We start from the raw sequence: 19,468 nt of genomic DNA on the forward strand, positions 1-19,468 counted from the left end.
GCTTGAATTTAAAAATAGCTTAGGTTGATCTGAGTAATGCAGTGAAATCTGCTTCAAAGTCCAAACATTTGTCACAGCTGTGGAAACAGATACTTAGAGACAACTGCATTCTTTTTCTGCTATTGCTTTTCCAAACAGGGACTTTCTTTAGATACCAAATGTGCAGGGAACTTCTGAATCTTGTGACTGAAAATGTTAATCTGCTTGTAGGTATGGATATCACATATCAAAGACTTCCTATTTCTTGTGCTATGATCCTCCTACTATCAAAAGGATATTTGAGAAACTTCGGAACTTTGATGCCCCTCAGGCTTATCCAAAATGTTGTGGTATTTACAATATATTACATGTACGAGATATTACCACTGGCTATGACAGCAGCCAGCCGAATAAGAAATCGGTGAGTTACAAAGTATTTTTGCAGGAGAGGTTCCGTTTTTGAAGACACTGAAAGTTAAATACACCAAAAACTACGCAGAAAGACGTACTATGTCAACTAAGATGGCAGTATAATTACCATCATCTATTAAAACTGCTTAATAACATTTACTGGAGAGGAAACTGCTTAAATGTGAAATGGCTTGGCTATTATTGAATATTTTGATATAACAATGAATGAACTTTATTAGTTGGAGTGAGCTTGATGCTCCTGCAACTCTTAAGCTGTCTAGCAGGCATCCAGCTGTTGGAATTCCAATGGGAGTAAGGGGCAGTCCTGTTATCCTGAAATACTGAGTCTGGTCTAGGTGATAGGCACTGTCAGGCTGAAATGACTTGTCTAGTCTGTTGCATTGGCTGGTGGATGTATACTGCAGGGGATTTCAGCATGTTTATTTAGCTTTGTATGTACTGAATGTTGTACTAAAAAAAAAAATCCTACTTTTGTGTTGGGGTGTTGTGTAATAGATTGTTGTTGTTTGTTTATGTAGGTGCTGCCAGTGAGTAAAAGCAGTCAGATGATCACTTTTACATTTCAAAATGGTTGTGTTGCCACCCTTCGGACAAGTGGAACAGAACCAAAGATCAAGTACTACGCAGAGATGTGTGCGCTGCCCGAACAGAGGTCAGTAGCAGGTCTGCATGCACACATTGCAAGATGCCTTTTAGGCTGAAAGGTCAGTAAGAAGGAATTGATTCCCTGCCTGGTGGGGATTCCTCTGCTGTCTGTCTCCTTGGAGACCTGAGCCTCAGCTGACCATTACAGCCTGTTAAACTGGCCAGAATGATGCACATTCCTGCTCATAAGGGATCCCCTCTGTAGTGGATAAGACAAAGAATTGAATTTTCAGCATCTGCTGCAGTAAGACTTCTTTTATTAAACCAATTTCTTGTTCACTTAAAATTAAAAAGTGACAAAACTGTGCTGCTGCTGGCAAGTATGCTTAAACCCAGGTGGATTCCTCTTGCATTTGGGAATCTGCTGTGTTGCTCTAAGCTACTGGATAGTAACTAGAGGTTTTTCCCCTTTTGACAGCCACCTGGAATGAGCTTCTTCCAGTTTAGAAGGGGTAAAAAAAATATAGGGTATGTTTACACCATTGGAATCGGGAGCGTGAATGAGGAGCCTAGGTTCTCAGTCTAGCTAACAGAGAAGCAGGCCCTTGAACTGGATTCCTAACCTAAATTGCATGAGTACCTTTCCTTTTAGACTCAAGTCCCAACATTCCTGTGGAGTAGAGAATTGAAAATAACATAAAGAGGCCTCTGATTTGGTATTTACTTTACCTATTGGCAGGAATTCAGGGTGAGCATATTTTTGTCACTGAATGTTTTGGTCAGATTTAGGTAGTCAGTGGATAGTGAGTGGTAGATTGCCTTTGTGAAATGTGCACATGAGGGGATACACAGATCCATGCCTAGACAGCTTTCCACAGGTTGCTGAAATATTCTTTAAAACATCTTTTTTTGCTACATGAAGTGCATTAACACAGGTATGGCCCATCTTTTGAATCATATTTTCAAATTATTCTGAACTGACCATGGAATAACAGCAGGTCAGAGAAGTGGTAGGAGTTCTACATCCCCATTTTCTGAATGGCAGCTCTTGCCAGAAGCTTGTATTTATTTGGTCAGAGAGCTTTCTGATTGTCTGGCATATGAATGCACTTCTCTGTTACATGGGTATGGAAATTCTCACTTCAGTTAAAACATGCTTCCATAAACCTGGGAGTGGGCAAGGTACCATTTGGTGTAAGCGCTGAAGAAAAGGTAGGATATAGTTGAGGCAAACAACTGCACCAACAAGGAAGAAATAAATGCTAGAAATACTGTCCTTAACCTAATCTTAACATAAGTGAAGGCCAGACAAGTAAGAGTAGCGGGGAGAGATACAAAGTACCTGAGGATGCTCTGATGCATTATTTGGGCTTCTGTTCATTCTGGTAAGTCAGAAAAATACATCAGCCTTTAATTTTAATAATACCTATGGTTAATGGCAGTTATTATCTGGAACATGAAATTGAAAAGCTTTCAAGCTTCCCTGGTTCAAGGCATAAAATGGTCTGTAGGAACCTCAAAAGGCATTCCTCTCTATAATAGGTTTGCAAATATTTCTCTGAGTTGCTGTTTATTGATTATTCTTAAAAGCTGAACATCAGGAAAGTCAGTTTTATTGCAGCATTTTTGGGCGTTTTCTTGAAAAGGAAGTGGTGACCTGAAGGGCAATGCTACATTGCCAGTTCCACAAATAAGCAAAGCAAATGTAAATAAGCCTGTTTTGCCTATTCTGTTAAAACCAGACTGAGTTTCTTTCCCTCCAGTGAGACTTCTAGGGTAGGAGAGGGATTATGCATTTTTAAAAGAGCATTGCAATGCGTTAGTGTTTGTGCATGTGGATGTTATCTTTTTACTCAAATGAATGTCTGGGCATTTAAATAGGGAAAGGGTCAGTATATTACAGTGTCCTCTTGTGAGCTGTGATGCTTTGCCTGATTACCCAGTCCCCCTGAATTGCACTTTAGTCAAAATACAATCAGATGCCCTACATGGGCATCTGGACACCATGTAGAGAAGAATATAGGGTATCTACCTCTTCTATTAGTAGCTTATTCTTACTTTTTAATCCATTTACAGTCTGTGTCTGACCAGCCTTGCATCGTTTTTGCAGTTATTAGTTCTTGTGTCCCCTCTGTTAGCCTAGAGCCCTCTAGTGGTGATTATTTTTTTCTTTAATTTAACTAAATTAATTTAAATTAATATTGCAATAGCCCCTACTGAAAAGTAGCTTGTTAAAGCAAGCAGGTTGGAGTCTTTACGTGTTGATGCTGGTAGGAAACCTAACAGAGCTAGTTCATCACGATCAGATCTTGCTTTTTATTTCTTTTTAATAGATGCTTGGTGTTTATTAAACCTCTTGACTTGGTATTGTTCTCTTTCTAGTGACAGAAGTATGCTAGAAGAAGAACTTCAGAAGCTTATTGAAGCTTTGATTGAGAATTTCCTTGAACCTGGTAAGAATGGACTGATCTGGCGCTCTGCTTAGGTCTCCTGTAACTGGTGTTCAAAGAAGTCACCGCCTGCACTGCGTCATGTGAAACAAAGGAACCAAGAACAGAACTCAGTTTAATACCTGTGTGTGTATGTGTGTTAAACAGCTACATTTTTATTCTATAAAGAAGAAGCATTCTTTTGTCAGGCTTTTCACCAAAGTCTGGGCTAGAAAATTGGCATAAGGAGAGGAAGTAAGGGAAAAGGGTGGAATTTATTATTATAATTTTCTGTCCTTTTGACCAAAAGACTCATTAACCTGCACCAATGCAAATGAACTGCCCTAGTAGGTTTAAGGCAGCTAGCTGATCTTAGCCACTAGATCTTGTCTTGACTAATTTCAGGTACTCAATACCTTTTGTGTGAAAAGGTTTTTAAAATGGGGTAGTTGCAGTGCTTGAAAGAAGTGATCACTGCAAAAAAGCCTGCTTCTTCCTAGCTGTTGTGCGTGAATGTAGGTATCATTGTCACCAGTCTTAATTTCCAAAAATGTTGAAGTAGAGTTCAGTGCTTAGCATTTCTTGTTTAGGCAAGTTGTTCAATATGACATTTTTCAGCTACTTAAGTATCCTTCTGTTGTTAAAGGTGCTCTTGGTGCATTGTATCTTTCCTGTGTGTATCTTAAAATATTTACTTGACAGTGAAACAATAGTGGCAACACGTGCAGTTCCACTTGCAGTCTGTGTTTTGAATTATGTAGTGCCTTTCCAAGGCTTCCAGAGGAGTATAAACTTGTTCATTCCTTGGTTAAATTGCCCATGCTAAGTACCATAGGCCTTGTAACCATTTTTTTTATCCTGCATCTCCAAAGGGTCGTAAGCTTTTTTTTTTTCAATAAAGGTTTCAGAAATTCAGTAACTTTGAATGGGAAATTCCAGCTAGTGACTCTTTTGGTTTTGATAGCTTGAATTCATACTGTCTGTGTACTTAAAAAAAAAAAAAAAAAGGAAGGGGGGAAAGTGGAGGTGTGACACTGACACCATTGGTTAGTTTTTTTAGTTACTAAATCATGATTTTTTTTGTCATCTAAGCTAATTTCTGTTAGAATAGCAAAATTTCTGTTTGCAAATACTGTTTATCTTCTAGGGCAAATTTTTAACATCTTCCCATTATCTGTTTCCTACCATTGCTTGAGTAGAAAGTGATACTGTTAATCACTTTTCCCAAAAAATAGACTGATACAGAAATTCTCAGGTAGATATCTAGGATTTCAGAAAATAAAAGCTGTGTTTTGGCAGAGAAAAGTTGTGGAAGATACTTTAACTGAAACAACACTTCAAGAAAAATTGCATATTGATTAACTGAGAATAATACTTGTTAATGTGTGCTACAAAATTGTTAATCTTCAGAATAAAGTCAGTGATGTTCTGGACACCTCCCTGCTATCACTTTATGGTAATTAAATAAAAGAAAGAGATAAGACTGGACACTTAGCAGTATTGAAGGTTATGTGAAAAGACCCTAAGATGCACTTAAGTTAAAGCCATTGTTTTGCCACTATTGTTAAATCTCTAGATTTGTCCTCCATCTTATTATACCCTTACAGCTTGATGCCATAGGATTGTGCAGAGTGTTGTTGTATGTGTTGCATCTAGATGGCTTTAAAGAGCACCAAGGTTTCCGTGTCTGTGCGGGTATTGGGTATTTCATGCTGACAGAAGCTTTGCACTATAACCGTAGATAAGTATTTTGCTGTATATGAATGTACATGTACTGCAGAAGGTCTGTGTTGCACAAATTCTTATTTGCCACTGATTCTTATTTATTTTTTAAGTTAAGAGAAAATATTTCCAAATTGTTCTGCAATTGAGTGAAATGTATCTAATGCCAAAAAACTTTTTTTTCTTGATTGTACATTTGACTGATGTGGTGGGGAAAATGGGTGAAAGCATTTACACTTAGAGTATACTCACGTTATTGTACAGCACTGGGTAGGTCTCAGAAGGTGTGAAGGCATTTCTGACTGCTGCTTTGTCTTCAGTTTTCATGAAAAAATGCAGATCTGGATCCCAACTGCACTGAATTTGAAGAAGGTCTTGACATTTGTTCCACTGGCAGCAGATTAAAGCCTTAGGCGTTTTGGATTTTGTTTTTAAATGGCCTACTAGTAGTACAGAAGAGAGTACTTGGAATATAATTCTGAACAAAGGTAAACACTGTAAAAAGTGTAGAGTATGTGATGAGGCCAGCTGTGTGTATATTGTAGCAGGTAGCATTAGGAGTTATGTCTTGTGAGTTATGTTTGTGCTCCTACAGAGAGCAGGAATCTGCAATTTCCTTCAGAGAGATCTGCTTTATATCAGTAGGCAAGTGTTATAAATGCAGTATGGAAGAAAATAGTGATTATGTTTTCAAATCAGCATTCTTAGAAGTTGGTAACTGTTCATAGTCTGAATATCTTTAAAAAAAAATGCGAGGAGTTAAGTATCTGGGATTCTTCTCGTCGATAGATTTGAGCAGTAAGTTATAGATGTTGTAGTGCTTTTGGAATGACAGCAACAGGCACAATGTGTTGAATGTATTCTAAGGGTGTAATAACTATTGCTGTTTTTAAACTGCTGCTACTGTTATTTTCCTACTGTATTTGAACTGTTTGATATATTTATACTGTTCCATTTGTGGAACTCCTCCTTTATTTCCTCCCTCTGATCTTGCTTCCCTTACTTCTGTTACTGTGAAGGACTGTAATTCTCTTACTTCATCACCCTGTAACTTTGTTATACCTCATGTTAGAGTTTGTTGGGCTTGTGCACAACCTTCTTTCAGTTGTCGGTTGTTCTTTACTACTTTTCAGATAAGAACAAAGGCTTTTCAAACTTGAGTAGGAAGCAGATAATAGATCAAAGTATGCTGTGGATGGTGTTTACTAGGCGCTTCCAGTTAAAATATGCCTCTTCAAAGGCTAGTCTACAGCAAGTCACTTGCTTTAAACTGCAATCATACAGCCAATGATTTGTTTTTAGCATTTGATAAAATTAGGAAGGCTTGGTTTTGTCTCTTCCTTTTTTGATGTGACAGACTTAATCTCTGTCTTACTCAGCTATATGGTAAAGTTGTGTTTCTGTGGGCCTGGGATAGGACCTTTGTAAGTACAGGAGACTTGCCAGGCCAGGTTGAATATCTACGATACAGACCTTGTAGCTGAATTTTTTCTTCTAGTTGTGATACAGCATGCAGTCTGTGGATTAAATAGCTTCAAGTGCTCTTCATGTCTCCTCCTGCATCTCTAAAGGATGCTTCCTGCTATGGCATGAGTGAACCACAGACTCTTGTGTGGAAGAGAAGGAGGGAACGTGTGTAACATGAGAAAGTTTGACTGGAAGCTTCAAGCACAACTCTAGCTATAGGCCAACATAGCACAGCCCTGGCTTTGTTTGCTGTTGGCGTGGTGTCCTGTTCAGGTGGCAAGCCGGTTCTGTTTCACTTGCCCTTCCCTCCACTTGCATCCCCAGCAGGTTTCCCTGGGGCTGCAGGAGAACTAGGAGCTTGCTTGAGTACGTCTCCTCATTTTCTTAATTTTAAATACCCAGCTCTTCCTTCTGAGGAGGGGAAATACTCACATCATCCACAGAGTAAATTAAGAATTAAAATTCTGTGTGTTCCTGTTTCAGGCATTGAGGTGAGTTACAACATGCTGTACACACTGCCTGGGGCTCCTATACCTGCCTTGGGCAGTTCTTGACTGATCTCAAGCTGTTGCTGTATCTTTGCTTGGAGGATACCTGCAGCTTGAAATTTCTGGCATTATTCCCTGATTTAGCAGTACTCAGGTAGCACTTTGTCCCCTTCTCTGCCTGGCTCCTGAAGTATTAGGGATTTCAGCTCCTGTTTTATTAAAGGGAGTGTGTTTGTGTGAAACTATCAGGGTATTGAGGGAGAAGCCACAAGGTGGAATGATGGTTTTGGTCATTTGGGGCAGGGTGGGATGTGTGGTCTGCTTTAGAAAGCACTTGGATGTTCTCTTTAATGTAAAAACTAATATTGTCATCACTTTGTTTTGTCTTTCCCACCCCTTTTTGCCCTCTTCTCCCCACAAGTAAGAGAGGGGGGGCTCTTTGCATGGTGATGCCTGGGTGGTTAGAGTCCATCTTGATAACGAGGACATTTTCCATCCTCCCTCGCCCTTTGCGCGCTCAAGAGGAGCTTTGTACGAGGTGATTGAAGTATCTGAAGTTGCATCGTTCTCCTTGTCTACAATCCTGGGGAGTTCTGGAGCTGTACTCTTGTTTACCCGATGTCTGTTCTGTAAAACTAGGGCATATTACAAATACAGAGTGAGAATTTGCACTTTTCTGAAGAATTTTTGTGTGTATTGCTATGTGGATTTAGCTGAATGAAGTGTTATAAGTAATAAAATATTCTCTTCGTAGTAGCAATCCTTCATGTTTCTTCGGTGGTCTTTAGTCAAACACTATTGCCCCAAAAACTGAGCTGGTGGATAACTGTTTCTGACCGAGTGTAGGAGGAATATTGACCATGTGCCCACTCAGATACCTAATGCCTGAGGAACAACAGCGTTTCCTGAAGAAACTGTTCAGAGCCTCATCCTTCTGGTGGTGATGCTAAATGAGATCTCTGTTTCCCAGGGGCTCAGCACCAAGGACTGATGGGCTTATTTGTGACCTGAAGTCACCACTGATGCCACCATGGAGCAGGTGGGAAGGGAGTTGGATGTTTGGGGCCGTAGGACAGGTGGGCACAAGCCAGAATGAGGAGAGGCTGGAGTTTTGGGGGTGAATTTGCTTCAGGAAAAGCAACAGTCTGGAAGGGAGCTGGGGAGGGGAGCGAGAGGGTCTGTTTGTGAGCCCGTGGTAGGGAAAAGGGGAGCGGGTGAAAGAGGAGCAGCCGCTGTTGCAGGTGAGCTGGGGTGGGCACTGTGCAGGTGGGAGTGGGTCTAGAGCAGAGGGTCCAACCCGGGCCTGATGCTCACCCAAAAGAAAGGTTTCAGCTCCATATAGAAAGTCCCACGAGGAAAGTTGGTGAGGGAGAGGGACTATCCTCTTGCTGGTCCCTCTCTACTCAGGAGATCACCCTCTGCTCAGGATTTTATGGGGTTTTTATGCCCACTGTTAGACTCAGATGAGTTGATTTCACCCCAGCTTGGCTTTAATATTTTAAGGCTACTTTAAAGCATTGTTAAGGTTGATGTAAGATGGTTCCTGGGGGTGCAGCAGCATGTCCAGGAGAGTTCCCGCATCCCTTCAGTGATGGCTGCAGGCTCCATCCCTGGGGGCGTCTGCATGTGAACTGTTGGGTTTTTTTTTTCCTTGCCAAGGCTGAAGGGCCCCCCCCTGCTCCAGATCAGAGCTCCCCTCCTCCTCCCAGCTCACCAGAATTAGCTCTGAATTATCCCTTGGTGCTTTCCAGGGAGAGATTTAACCATACCCCTGTTATGGAGGCTCATGCAATCAAATTCAACAGGTGTTAGAAGTCAGATTTATTCCTCAGTAAGCCTTCAGACTGGTTGTTAAATGAAAAAAAAAAAAAACCACCCAAAACCAAACAGTAGAAGGACGTGGAGATGGAGGGCTTTATTCGGGCTGGGGGTGAGGGGAGCAGCGGTGTCACCCACGGACACGGCAGGGCAGGGACCGGGTTTGGGGGGGGACACAGGACCCGGACGGGCTCCACCGTCTGTAATTGCAGGAACCGGCGCTGGATGTCACCGTGAGCCCGTACAGAGGGACGGAGCCCCGGGGGGGGGCTGCAGCTGCCCGGCTGCACCCCTCTGAAGGTGCGGGGACAGCCGAGGGAAGGGCTGGGGACCCCCCGGGCTTGGGGCTGGGGTGCGGAGCAGCGGGGGGGGAGAGGAGGACCCTGGGACCAGGCTCTGCTGCCATTATCCCGGCTGAACTGGAACGTTTCTTCCAGGAACGGCATCACCCAGCCTTCTCCAAGGTACGTGGGAGCGGTTTGGGGGACCGGAGCATCGCGTGGAGGTTCTGGGGGTCCATCCATGTTACTGGTCCAGCACTGGGACCCCGGGACATCAGACTGGGAGCAGCCACGGTCACTGGAGGCTGGTGAGTCCTGGCAGACAGCGATGCCTGGCTTCACATTCAGGTCTTGTCAATTTAAATGTTAATTTAGTAACTAAATTAATTACTGATATGCCAAGCCCAGCCCACATGGCCTGTCCCTTGGGCTCAGCTCTCTGGCGGCTCACGAAACATCTCTGGAGCCTGTGTCTCGTGGTTTTCTCCTGCTGGTTGGGTCCATCTCACCATGGGAGGACACGGCTGGTGGCCCGGCTGCTGGTGGGGGCTGTGGGCTGGTGTCCGTGTCAGGGCAGCAAGAAGCGATGAGGGTTGCTGCTTCCCATCACGTTATGAGGAAAGCTAATGAATAATTTCTATGTGCGCGCAGCAATGTATGGAGCATACCAGAGCACCAGAAGTCCCTTCAAAGGGCTTGGGGTTGGAGCAGGACTGGCAGCCCTCAAAACCTAGTCCCTGGGGTCAAGGGGAGGCCTTCAACTGTGCTGTTCCCCAAAAGGGAAACTGAGGCACAGAGCAAGAAGGAAACACTACCCGAAAGCCCAGCGGTACAGCCAAATACTTAGTCCATGTCCACTGAGCCACCAGCTCTGGTCCATGGGTGACGTACCCTGCTTATGGGTCACTGACCGGTGGGATACGGCGTGCTTGGCAAAGAGGCGGCAGCGATGCTTCTCCCTTGGTGCCAACGCCACACCAGGCATGGGCAGCTCTCGCTCCTGCCGAGCAGGGAGGGATGAAGCAGGAGGTGAATCCCACAGGACCATTGCTGCAACCTCGGCTCCCCCCAGCCTTCAGGGTGCTTACCCTAGTGGCACGATGTCAGGCAGCGATTGCTGCACCGCAGGGGTGTCCCCTTGTTCTGTAAGGGACAGGGAGCTGGGTAGGACCAAGCTGAGCTCCTGGGGTGCTCATGGTCCCCAGGTCCTCTCCTTTCCCAAGCCTGAGCTATCTGCCAGATAGATCCAAGTGGTGTATGGAAACCCACCTCTAAGGCTGCCAGTTTGGACCATCCTGAAGGGAAGGGCTGCCCTTCAGCTCTGGAAACCTGTCCCATGGGGATGGAAAGGGGCTGATCCTGCCCATGCAGAGCAGCATCTCCATGGCTTTGGGATGCAGGTTCTCCAGTGGCACATCAGAGATGATCTGGGTTCCTCTTCACGAAGAACGTGGAAACCTCCCCCAAAAGGGCATCACAGAAAGGTCCTTCTCAGGGGCTTCCTTCGAAGCAGGGAGGTTTGTGCAAGTTGTACCATGATGGGGAGGGAATGGAGCTGTGAGCAGATGTAACGTGGCAGCATTACTGAGGCCTGGGCCAAGGGCTGGGGCCAGCCCCACTGGTGTAAAATTGCAGGAGGGGGAAGGACCAGAGAGAGGGAACTGGTTTGGTCTCTATCCGAGCTGAGGATGTGTCCTCTGAGGCTGAGGAGCCTGAACAATTAGAAGTGATGAAGATCATCTAAAAATAGTAATTGTAAATGTCAGGCTGGTGAGTGCTTGGGAAACGTGCTGGGAGGATGGAGCGGCTCTGTGCCCGTGCATCCTTATGCAGGATGAGGGACCAATACTTACCTGCCCTGGGTTGATCCTGCTCACCCTGGCTCTCTGAGAGCCCCCCCAAAGCCCCAGAAACTGGCTGACATGGATCACCTTGGACAGCCATGGCCAGAGGCATTTTCTGTGCTGCTTTATCCTGACAGGAGCTGCAGAAGATCCCAGCCCTGCTTCGGGTGGAAGGTGGGGTGGGAAGAGATAGGCTTTGGGGCTGACACCAGTCCCTCAACATAAATTCTTTCTCAGTGGCTTTTGATAGGGGAAAACTTCAGCGAAGACCCCCCGTTGCCCACAGTAAGCACCATGGGATGATCCCAGCCCCGCAAGTTGGGTGATGTGCTGCCGAAATCACCTAAAAGATGCTCTGCTCCCCACTCTTCAAGCAAACGATGGGAGTCTGGTGGCACAGGAACACCCAGCAGACACGTTACCCCCTTCGTTGCCTCCACCCCTGCCAGCTTCTCCCCCCCATCCCCAGAATCCCACCTGTCCCCAGTGTGCCAAAAACTTGCTTAAAACAGCTGGGAAAGCAGGTTTATTTTGAAAAAAAAATAATAATCCAGATTGGGGCAGATTAGTGGAAACATGTCCTTCCCCATCTGCCCAGGCTGTGCGGTGCCAACTCCCTGCAGGGCTGAAGACATGCGATGAGGTGAAAAACCACCCCAAGGAGGACGAGGTGGCCCCATTCTGGGGACCTGTGTGGCAGGGAGGGCATGAGGTCATGGGGCTGCAGCCCGAGCTACTGGGGTTCAGACCCTTTTTGGGGGTGTGGGGAACTACCTCCCCTCCATCCCAGCTCTGACCAGTCCTAGGTGCCCTGCCTGCCCATCCCTGCCTCTCCAGGTCCCGGATCTGCCTGTCCCTTGCCCATCCTGTGCCTGTCCGTCCCTGCCTCAGCATCCTTGCCCTGCCTACCTCTGTCTGTCCCAGCCCATACAAGCCCTGCCTGTCCCTCTCCTGCCTGTCCCTGCCACCCCGGGGGTTGGCACACCACTGTTCTTGCTGGGGGCTTTGACCTGCCACCCTGTACCCTGGCTGCGTCCCCCCAGCCCCTCTCCCCCAGGACAGGTCCCCAGCCCCCTCCCTGCCACTGAGGGCTCATCGCTGTCCTGAGTGGGTCAGTGCTCAGCCGCACCAGGAGCCCCCGTCCCCCAGTATTATCCCAACACAGCTAATGAGAAGCACTCACAGATAAATAGGTGGGATCCTATTTAATTGTGACTTTTTTTGGCAAGGTGCAGGGGTCACCTCTGAGCCAGAGGAAGGACAAACAGAGCGGGCACTTCCCAGGCTTGGAGGTTCCAGAGCTGCCCAGAGTTTTAAGTGAACCCTGCCGAGGTTTTAAATCCATTTCTGTGGGTTTTTTTCTCTCAAATCCTTTCCTGCTATCAGGAACTTAGCCCTGCTTGCTTTGTGCCTCGGTTTCCCCAATGCATGAGGGTGACAGCTCCCACTTGCACTTCCTAAAGGAATAAATGAAAAGCAGAGGGTTTCTTCCTTCCTCCAGAGGTGGTTGGGTTAATCCCTGCTAACAGAGGAGGAGGATGAAGGAGCCTGGAGTGAAGCTTCACAGGGTTGAAGACACTTGGGCAGAATTACTTCTTATTAATTCTGTGTGTTTTTGGAAGGGGGAGGCAGCCAGTGGCTGACTTTCTTCCCTGCCCAAGTGCTGGGGTGTCGCAGCCCCACGGTCAGCAGGGATGAGGATGATGCTCCAGCCCAGTTATTTCCACTTGACAAATCCTGACAAACTTCCACCAAACTTGAGGAAAAATGCTTCTTAAAGCACACCTGGGATGCCCTGGTCCAGCAACACAAGCACCTAAAACCCACAAGGACGTGTGCAGGGGGAGGATGGATGCAGGTAGGGCAGGCAGCGTTGCCTGGCCCAACTCCCTCTGTACCCACGTCCACCTCCTCGGCTAAATCTCACTGCTTGCCTCTTGGCCGGATCGGCCCAAGAAACAGCAGAGGTCTTTGGGATATAAGGAAGGAAAAGCAGATCTGAAAGACCATGCTGGGTTGGAAAGCACTGGCAGCTTATAAGCATCTCATATGCGGGGCATATAAATAGACATTTTGGGGTTTTTCCCCTCTTTTTCTGTGACAAGCCACTGCAGAGGGCTCTGAGCATCCTTTGCTTGATTCACACCACAGATGCTGTTTATATCCTGCATTTCATTTGGCTCAAGGAGCTGTCAGGGTAACTTTCCACTTGGGTGGCAGATTGCTGCCAAAGTCTCGGGGTGCTGGGAAGTTCTCATCGTCCGCTGAGCCCTTCATGGAAAGGGACCGCACAGAAATGTGATGGCAGCTGGGTTTCTCTAAACGTGCAGCTGTCTTTGGGAACCCAAAAAGCACATTTTGAGTCTCGGCTTGATGACAAGTCTTGGTTTCACTAATCCAGAGGTTCCCTAATCCTGCTGATTTGTCATGCTTGGGGTATGCGCCATGCAGAATAATATTAACGTTAACAAGCCACAAGAATTACGCTCCTGCAGCTGGCTATCTACCCAACCACCCACATCTGACCGCTCGCACGTCACCTTTGCTGGGCTGACGGGGCTTTGCCTCCCTGGAGGGAGTCGGAGCACGCAGCCCGGGGTCTTGGTGCACCCAGTGAGGATGGGGAACGCGATGCTCCGAACCTCCCGCTGCTCAGTGCCAAAAGGAGGAATGTCCTCATCCCTGGGGACCAAAAGCCACTGCATCCCTCCCTTTGGCCTCAGAAAAAGCTGGAGCAACCGGCTGCCCACGCCAGCTAACCCCTTTGCCAAAGGGCTTCGGGGCCAGGATGTGTTTGGCCACTTTTCTGTCTGCTTGGAGGCAATTTCCTTCCTATCATCTATCACCAGGCACCGGCAGCCGCTGCCAGGCGGATGCTGCGTTCCCTGGTCCAACAACCACCCATCTGCCTGCAAAGCCCTCCAGGCACTTCTCCTCGCTGCAAGATGTTAAATCTCACCAGGACTTCCCAGCACTGTACCCACGAACTGATGCTGCTCCGGTGGAGTCACAGCCCAGGACGCCCCACGATGCTCAGCAACATTTGCTCCCAGCACAGTGTGCTCTGCCAGATGTGGCTGCCAGATGTGCAAATCCACCCCGTTGCCCTTTCTCTTGCTCAGGGGCTGCGTTTTGGCTGCACGCAGGTGGGAAATGGAGGGAGGAGGTAGGAAAGTGGATGAGGTTGAGGGGCAGGCTGAGATTTCTCCCCCATAAACCTGCCCAGTAACTCATTGCATGGGGTGGTGAGGTGGGACCAGAGCTCACAAGCTCCTAGGATGAGGAGAAAACCTCAGGAAAAGGTCCCCAAAATGCAACAAGTTTCTGTCAGAGCAACTCATCTCCAATGAGCTGAGCTGTGGGGGGGTCTCTGGGCCTTCACCGGGAACTGGGGCAGAGCCAGGACCTGGCTCCAGTGGGGAACCAGCTCCCTGCTCAGCAGGACAAGCCCAGAGCACCCAGGAAACTCATTTTGACTCCTAGTGCCATATCCCTACCTAAATACAGCCCAGGCACACAGCTCTGCACCAGCTCCCCTTTCCGGGCTTGTCTACTTTGATACTGGGCTTTGCAAGGGGAGGAAATGCAAAGGGGGAAAATGCAAAGGAGCCTGCACCAGGTCGCATCCTTCCTGGGGCCTCCAGGAATGCCTGGGATGGAAATGACTGTGCTTTCCCCCAGCAGAACTTTCCACCCAGTACAGGAGCTGAATACACACATGCAGGCTCAGGGGACCATAAATCCCCAAAAATTCTTATTTACAAACCCAGCATGCTGGGTACCTGCTGCTCCCTGCGTCAAGGATCCCAAAGCACCAGGCAAACACCGGCGCTGGTCCCAGTGCGGCTGCAGGGCAGCGAGGATGCAGCCCTGGTCCTCACCTCTGCCTGGCTTGCCCGTATCAGCCTCCCGGTACAGAGAAAGGCAAACACAGATGTATCAAAATGCAACAATTAAGTTTTCAGCCCGGCACTGAGATTCAGCATTTTAAGCTTAATTTTGGGAAATGTTGTGAGTCACAGCCCTGCGCAGCCTCTCCCCACATCTATAGATGCTCAGCGCTCCAGTGTCTCATGAATTAGGTACCAGAACTCCTAGGAGATAAAAACTGCTTTAGAGACCTATTACCTGGATAATTTTCCTGAGTCCCTGCCCTGCTACCAGGGAAGGATCAGGACCAACAGAGCCTGAGCTCAATGCACAATGCAAAACCTCTCTGCATCCCTGGCCACCAAACCAGCCCAGGAAAAGAAGTTTCTAAGCACCAGCAAAACTACAGAGGAGCCCACAGCTGCCTTCCTCCGGCAAACCAACAGTGATAACATCACCTCAGCCAAGTGGATATTCAGAAATCATTGCAAGAAGCTTGATACAAAATAGACAATAGAGTGGATGCAGCTTTCAATATATTTGCTCTAGGATATAGTAACAGGCACGGTTCTAAAGCAAACACGGGCGAGTGAACTAGGTCGAGAGCTTTTGCTTCACTCATTTTGAATTACAAAGTGCTGAGACAGCCTAGTCTAGGATATATTTTAGAGTCAGAAAAGGGCTGCCCCCGCATGCCCTGGGGAACATGCACGCAGCCGGCAGAGGCGTTTCCTACACAGCTGCATCATTTTGTGCCTGGAAAGAGCTGGAAATGTCATCGAACAGAACCAAATGGATAAATGGGCTCGGAAAAGCACATCGCTTCTCAAGGGGAGCGGCAGGACAGTGAGTTTTCCTCTGTGTTTGGAGCAAAAAAAAAAAAAAAAAGAAAAAAAAAGAAATCAAGTTTTGCATCTGTCAAATAGAAATCTAATAGGAAAGAGAGCTGTACATGGTCAAAGTCAAGTCCAGGCTCCAGGAACATCCAGGAGGACAGTTTCAGGTATTGCCCGCTGCTTCCCGGGACGTGCCAAGCAAACACTCACGTGCGTGCGGTGCCGAGCCCCGCCGGCAGCGTGGCATCCCGCAGTCCGCCGAAGAAACCTGCCGCTGGAGAGGAGGCGCGGGAAGCAGCTCATAATCCTCCCGGGAACATCGGGGCTCTGCGTGCTGGCATCCCGCGGGGCTGATCCGATGCGATTCCCCCTGCCCGTGGGCACTGGGATGGGGCGGGGGGGGAACGGATCCAGCCTGGTCCCCTGTGGGAATCAGCGCTACAGGGTCGATTAGGGCACGGGCAGGGAGAGCCGGTCTGGAGCCCTCCGGGGAGGGCGCACCCCACTCTGAAGCACTCCAGCACCCATCCCCGAGGCCGGCTCGTCCTCAGAAACTGATTTTTGGCGGTGCCATGGTGAGGCGATGGGAACGGGGCTGGGGCGAGGTGGATGCCGGGAGCGGAGGCGTCGAGGGGCGGCATGGCGGGCGGATGCCGGGGATGCCGGAGGGGCGAGGGCGGGATGCTGCGGGTGCCGTCAGAGGCCGGGGGTGCCGATGGCGCTGGTGCAGCGGGGATCGGCGTCCTGCTCGTAGCGGTAGTGGTAGCCCTCCATCTGGTCGCGACAAGCCTCGCGGAGGTTGTGGAGCCAACGCTTGATGCCGCGGCGGTTCAGGTAGAGCACCATGAGGAAGACGATGCCGATGAGGGCCAACACGATGCCGAAGAAGACGTAAGAAGCCGTCTCCAGCCGACCGGGCTCGCCGCCCTCGGCGGCCGCGCACGCCAGCCCCTCGGGCCGCAGGCGCAGCAGGGTGGCCCCGCGCAGCGGCGGCGGTCCGGCGCAGCGCAGGCCGCGGGCGTCGGGCACGCGGGCGGCGGCGGCGCGCAGCCAGGCGAGGAACGGGCGCAGGGCGCAGTCGCAACTCAACGGGTTGGCCCCCAACGTCAGCCGCAGCCCCCGCAACCCCGGCGCTTCCAGGCTCCGCAGCTCGGCGGCCGCCAGCCGCTGCAGCGAGTTGTTACGCAGGTCCAGCTCCTCCAGGCCGGCGGGCAGCAGGGCGGCCGGCAGCGCCCGCAGCCCGTTGCCCGCCAACTCCAGGCGCCGCAAGCTGAGGTTGCGCAGGGCCAGGGCGAGCTGCTCCTCCAACGGGGCGGCCAGCAGCGCCTGGTTCAGCTGCAGCGTGCGCAGCAGCGGCACGCCGGCGAACGCGCCGGCGGCCACCGAGAGCAAAGGGTTGTGGCTGAGGTCGAGGGTACGGAGGGCGGGCAAGCCTTGCAGGGCCATGTCCTCGATGGTCTGGATGTTGTCGTGGCGCAAGCGGAGCAGGCGGAGGTCCGGCAGCGGGCGGGCGGCGAAGGCGGCCGGGCGCAGGACGCTCAGGTTGCTCCCGACGATGCTGAGGTTGTGGACGGTGACCGGCAGCTCCCTCGGCGGCTCTTCCAACCGCTCGTACCGGCACTGGACCAGCTCCGGGGTGGCCACGCAGTAACAAGCGGACGGGCAACCCCCGGGGGCGACGGCGGGGGGCACGGCCAGCGGCAGCAAGGCGAACCCCAGCCAGGGCAGCCAGCCCCCGCCGCCCGCTGCCCGCTCCTGCCTGCGGGCCATGCTCGCTGCCCGGGCATGCAGGGCCGGGGGGGGGGCTAAGGGGGGTGGGATGGGAGGGGGGGCCCGGGGGGAGCGGGAAGGCGTGGATGGGGGGTGATGGAGGGGTGTGGGGGACGGACCTGCCTCCCTTCACCTCCCCCCCCTCCCACCCTCCTCCTCCTCCTCCCCCGCGGGGCTGAGCTGCCTCCGGCGCGGCTCCCGCACACGGCGGCTCTGCTGGGAGCGCTGGCCGCGCCGCTGCCCAAATCCGGCTGCGGGGGGGGGGGAGGAGGAGGGATGAGGAGGAGGAGGAGGAGGAAGGGGGACGGGTTGGGGCCGCCTGGCGCTGCGGGCTGGGCGGAGGAACGCGGCGGGCCGCTGCCGTCGGGGGCGGGAGGCGGCGGGGGGGGGCTCGGGGTGTTTTGGCACGGCTCGGTTCAGCTCGGCTCGGTTCAGCTCGGCTCGGCACCGTTCGCAAGCCCCACGGTGCCCCCGTGTCTGTGGGAGGTGTTGGGGGGGGGGGGGCGTCTGATGCGGTCCCCTTCCAGCCCGGGGAGGGAATTAGGGGATGTCTCGGTCCCCATCAAGTCCCGGGAGGATTTAGAGGGGGGTATCCTGGTCCCCTTTCAACCCGGAGAGGGATTAGGGGATGTCGCGGTCCCTTTCTAGCCCCGGAGAGAGGTTTGGAGCTGTACCGGTCACCTTCCCACCCGGGGAGGGGTTAGAGGATGTCGCGGTCCCCATCCAGCCCGGGAGGGGCTTGAGGGCTGTCCCGGTCACTCTCCTGCCCCGGAGAGGATTTGGGGGGTGTCCAGGTCCTTTTCCAGCCCCAGAGAGCGTTTTGTGGCTGTCCCGGTCCCCTTCAAGCCCGGGATGATTTGGAGGTTGTCCCGGTCCTTTCCCAGCATGGGGGCAGTTGGGGGCTGCTGCGGTTCCCGACCCCCCCCTCCAGCCCTGAGGAGGGGATGGGGGCTGTCACGGTCCCTTTCCAGCCCAGGGAGGATTTGGGGGCTGTCCCCGTCCCCTTCCAGCCCCGGTCCCCATTCCCCACCCTGCCCTGCCAGCCGGACACCCCGCAGCATTCCTGAGCGTTGCAGCCTGGAGAGAGATGCAGGCAGGGTTGTCACCGCTGCCTCCAAGTTATCACCGCTTTTGCTTTTTGGGACTTGGTCCTATCGTCCTATCATGGGTCCCCATCCCCTGCCCTGCTTTGTGGGGAGCCGTGGGGTCCAGCCACCGGGATGACCCATGCTCCTGGGAGAAGTGATGCTGAGGGACGGAGAGGTCATCGCTTTTATTGGACCAGGTTGGAAAAAATCCTGACCAGTGCTGGGCATGCAGCGCTGGCCTGTTGTGCACTCCTGGCTTTATTTTCTCTTTATTGTGGCTAATAAAAGCTATTACCTCTGCTGCAAAGCCTGCTTTGGTCTCACTGCCATCCCGGGGGGCTGCCCAGGGCTTGGGGGGGGGGCACGGGCTGCTGTGTCTAACAGCAGCCAGAGAAATCAAGGAAGCTTGTGGGAGGGGCAGGGGGAGAAGAATAGATTTGGGAATATGTCAAAAAATTGCGTGCCATCAAATATTTAAGCGTGGGGCAGCATCCACTCTCGCACCGAAGGAGAGGGAGTGGGGAGAGCCAGGTGTGCACAGTGCGTCGTGCTGAGCCAGCGCTGCAGCACTCATGGATGGAGCCTCCTCTCCCCCAAAATAGCACTTTAGGGCCCATTTATCACATTTAATTGCTATATTTAATGAATCAATAGCGCTCCGAAAAACAAGGCAGATGGTGGGCCAGGTCCACCGCTTTGCGTGGAGGTCCTGGCAAGCTCTCATCCACGGGCTGCAAAAATCCCGGCACCTTTTAGTCCTCCTCCATGGCTGCTTGGAGAAGGAGCATCTGCCGTAAAAACCAAGGCTGAGGCAGGGCACCTTCGCTCCCTCTCCAAAAGCCATAAAACACGGCCGGTG

The 19,468-nt window shown here is 50.7% G+C and overlaps 2 protein-coding genes across 2 annotated transcripts in view; one reads left to right on the top strand and one right to left on the bottom strand.

Annotated features, from left to right (window-relative positions):
• Positions 1-7,862, top strand: part of PGM2L1 (phosphoglucomutase 2 like 1) — a 41,302-nt gene extending 33,440 nt beyond the window's left edge. The window contains exons 13-15 of the mRNA XM_069808694.1: positions 211-400; positions 930-1,063; positions 3,379-7,862. Of these exons, the coding sequence (XP_069664795.1) occupies positions 211-400; positions 930-1,063; positions 3,379-3,481 (427 nt within the window). The 3' untranslated portion in view covers positions 3,482-7,862. The remainder of the gene's footprint in view (positions 1-210; positions 401-929; positions 1,064-3,378) is intronic.
• A 3,905-nt stretch (positions 7,863-11,767) lies between these two features.
• TPBGL (trophoblast glycoprotein like) lies at positions 11,768-17,737 on the bottom strand. The gene has a single exon (XM_069808698.1). It carries the CDS (start codon positions 17,519-17,521, stop codon positions 16,448-16,450), a length of 1,074 nt encoding a protein of 357 aa, XP_069664799.1. The 5' UTR covers positions 17,522-17,737; the 3' UTR covers positions 11,768-16,447.
• Between the last annotated feature and the right edge of the window lie 1,731 nt (positions 17,738-19,468).

Source organism: Haliaeetus albicilla, chromosome 20, assembly GCF_947461875.1.
Source record: "Haliaeetus albicilla chromosome 20, bHalAlb1.1, whole genome shotgun sequence".
NCBI lineage: Eukaryota > Metazoa > Chordata > Aves > Accipitriformes > Accipitridae > Haliaeetus > Haliaeetus albicilla.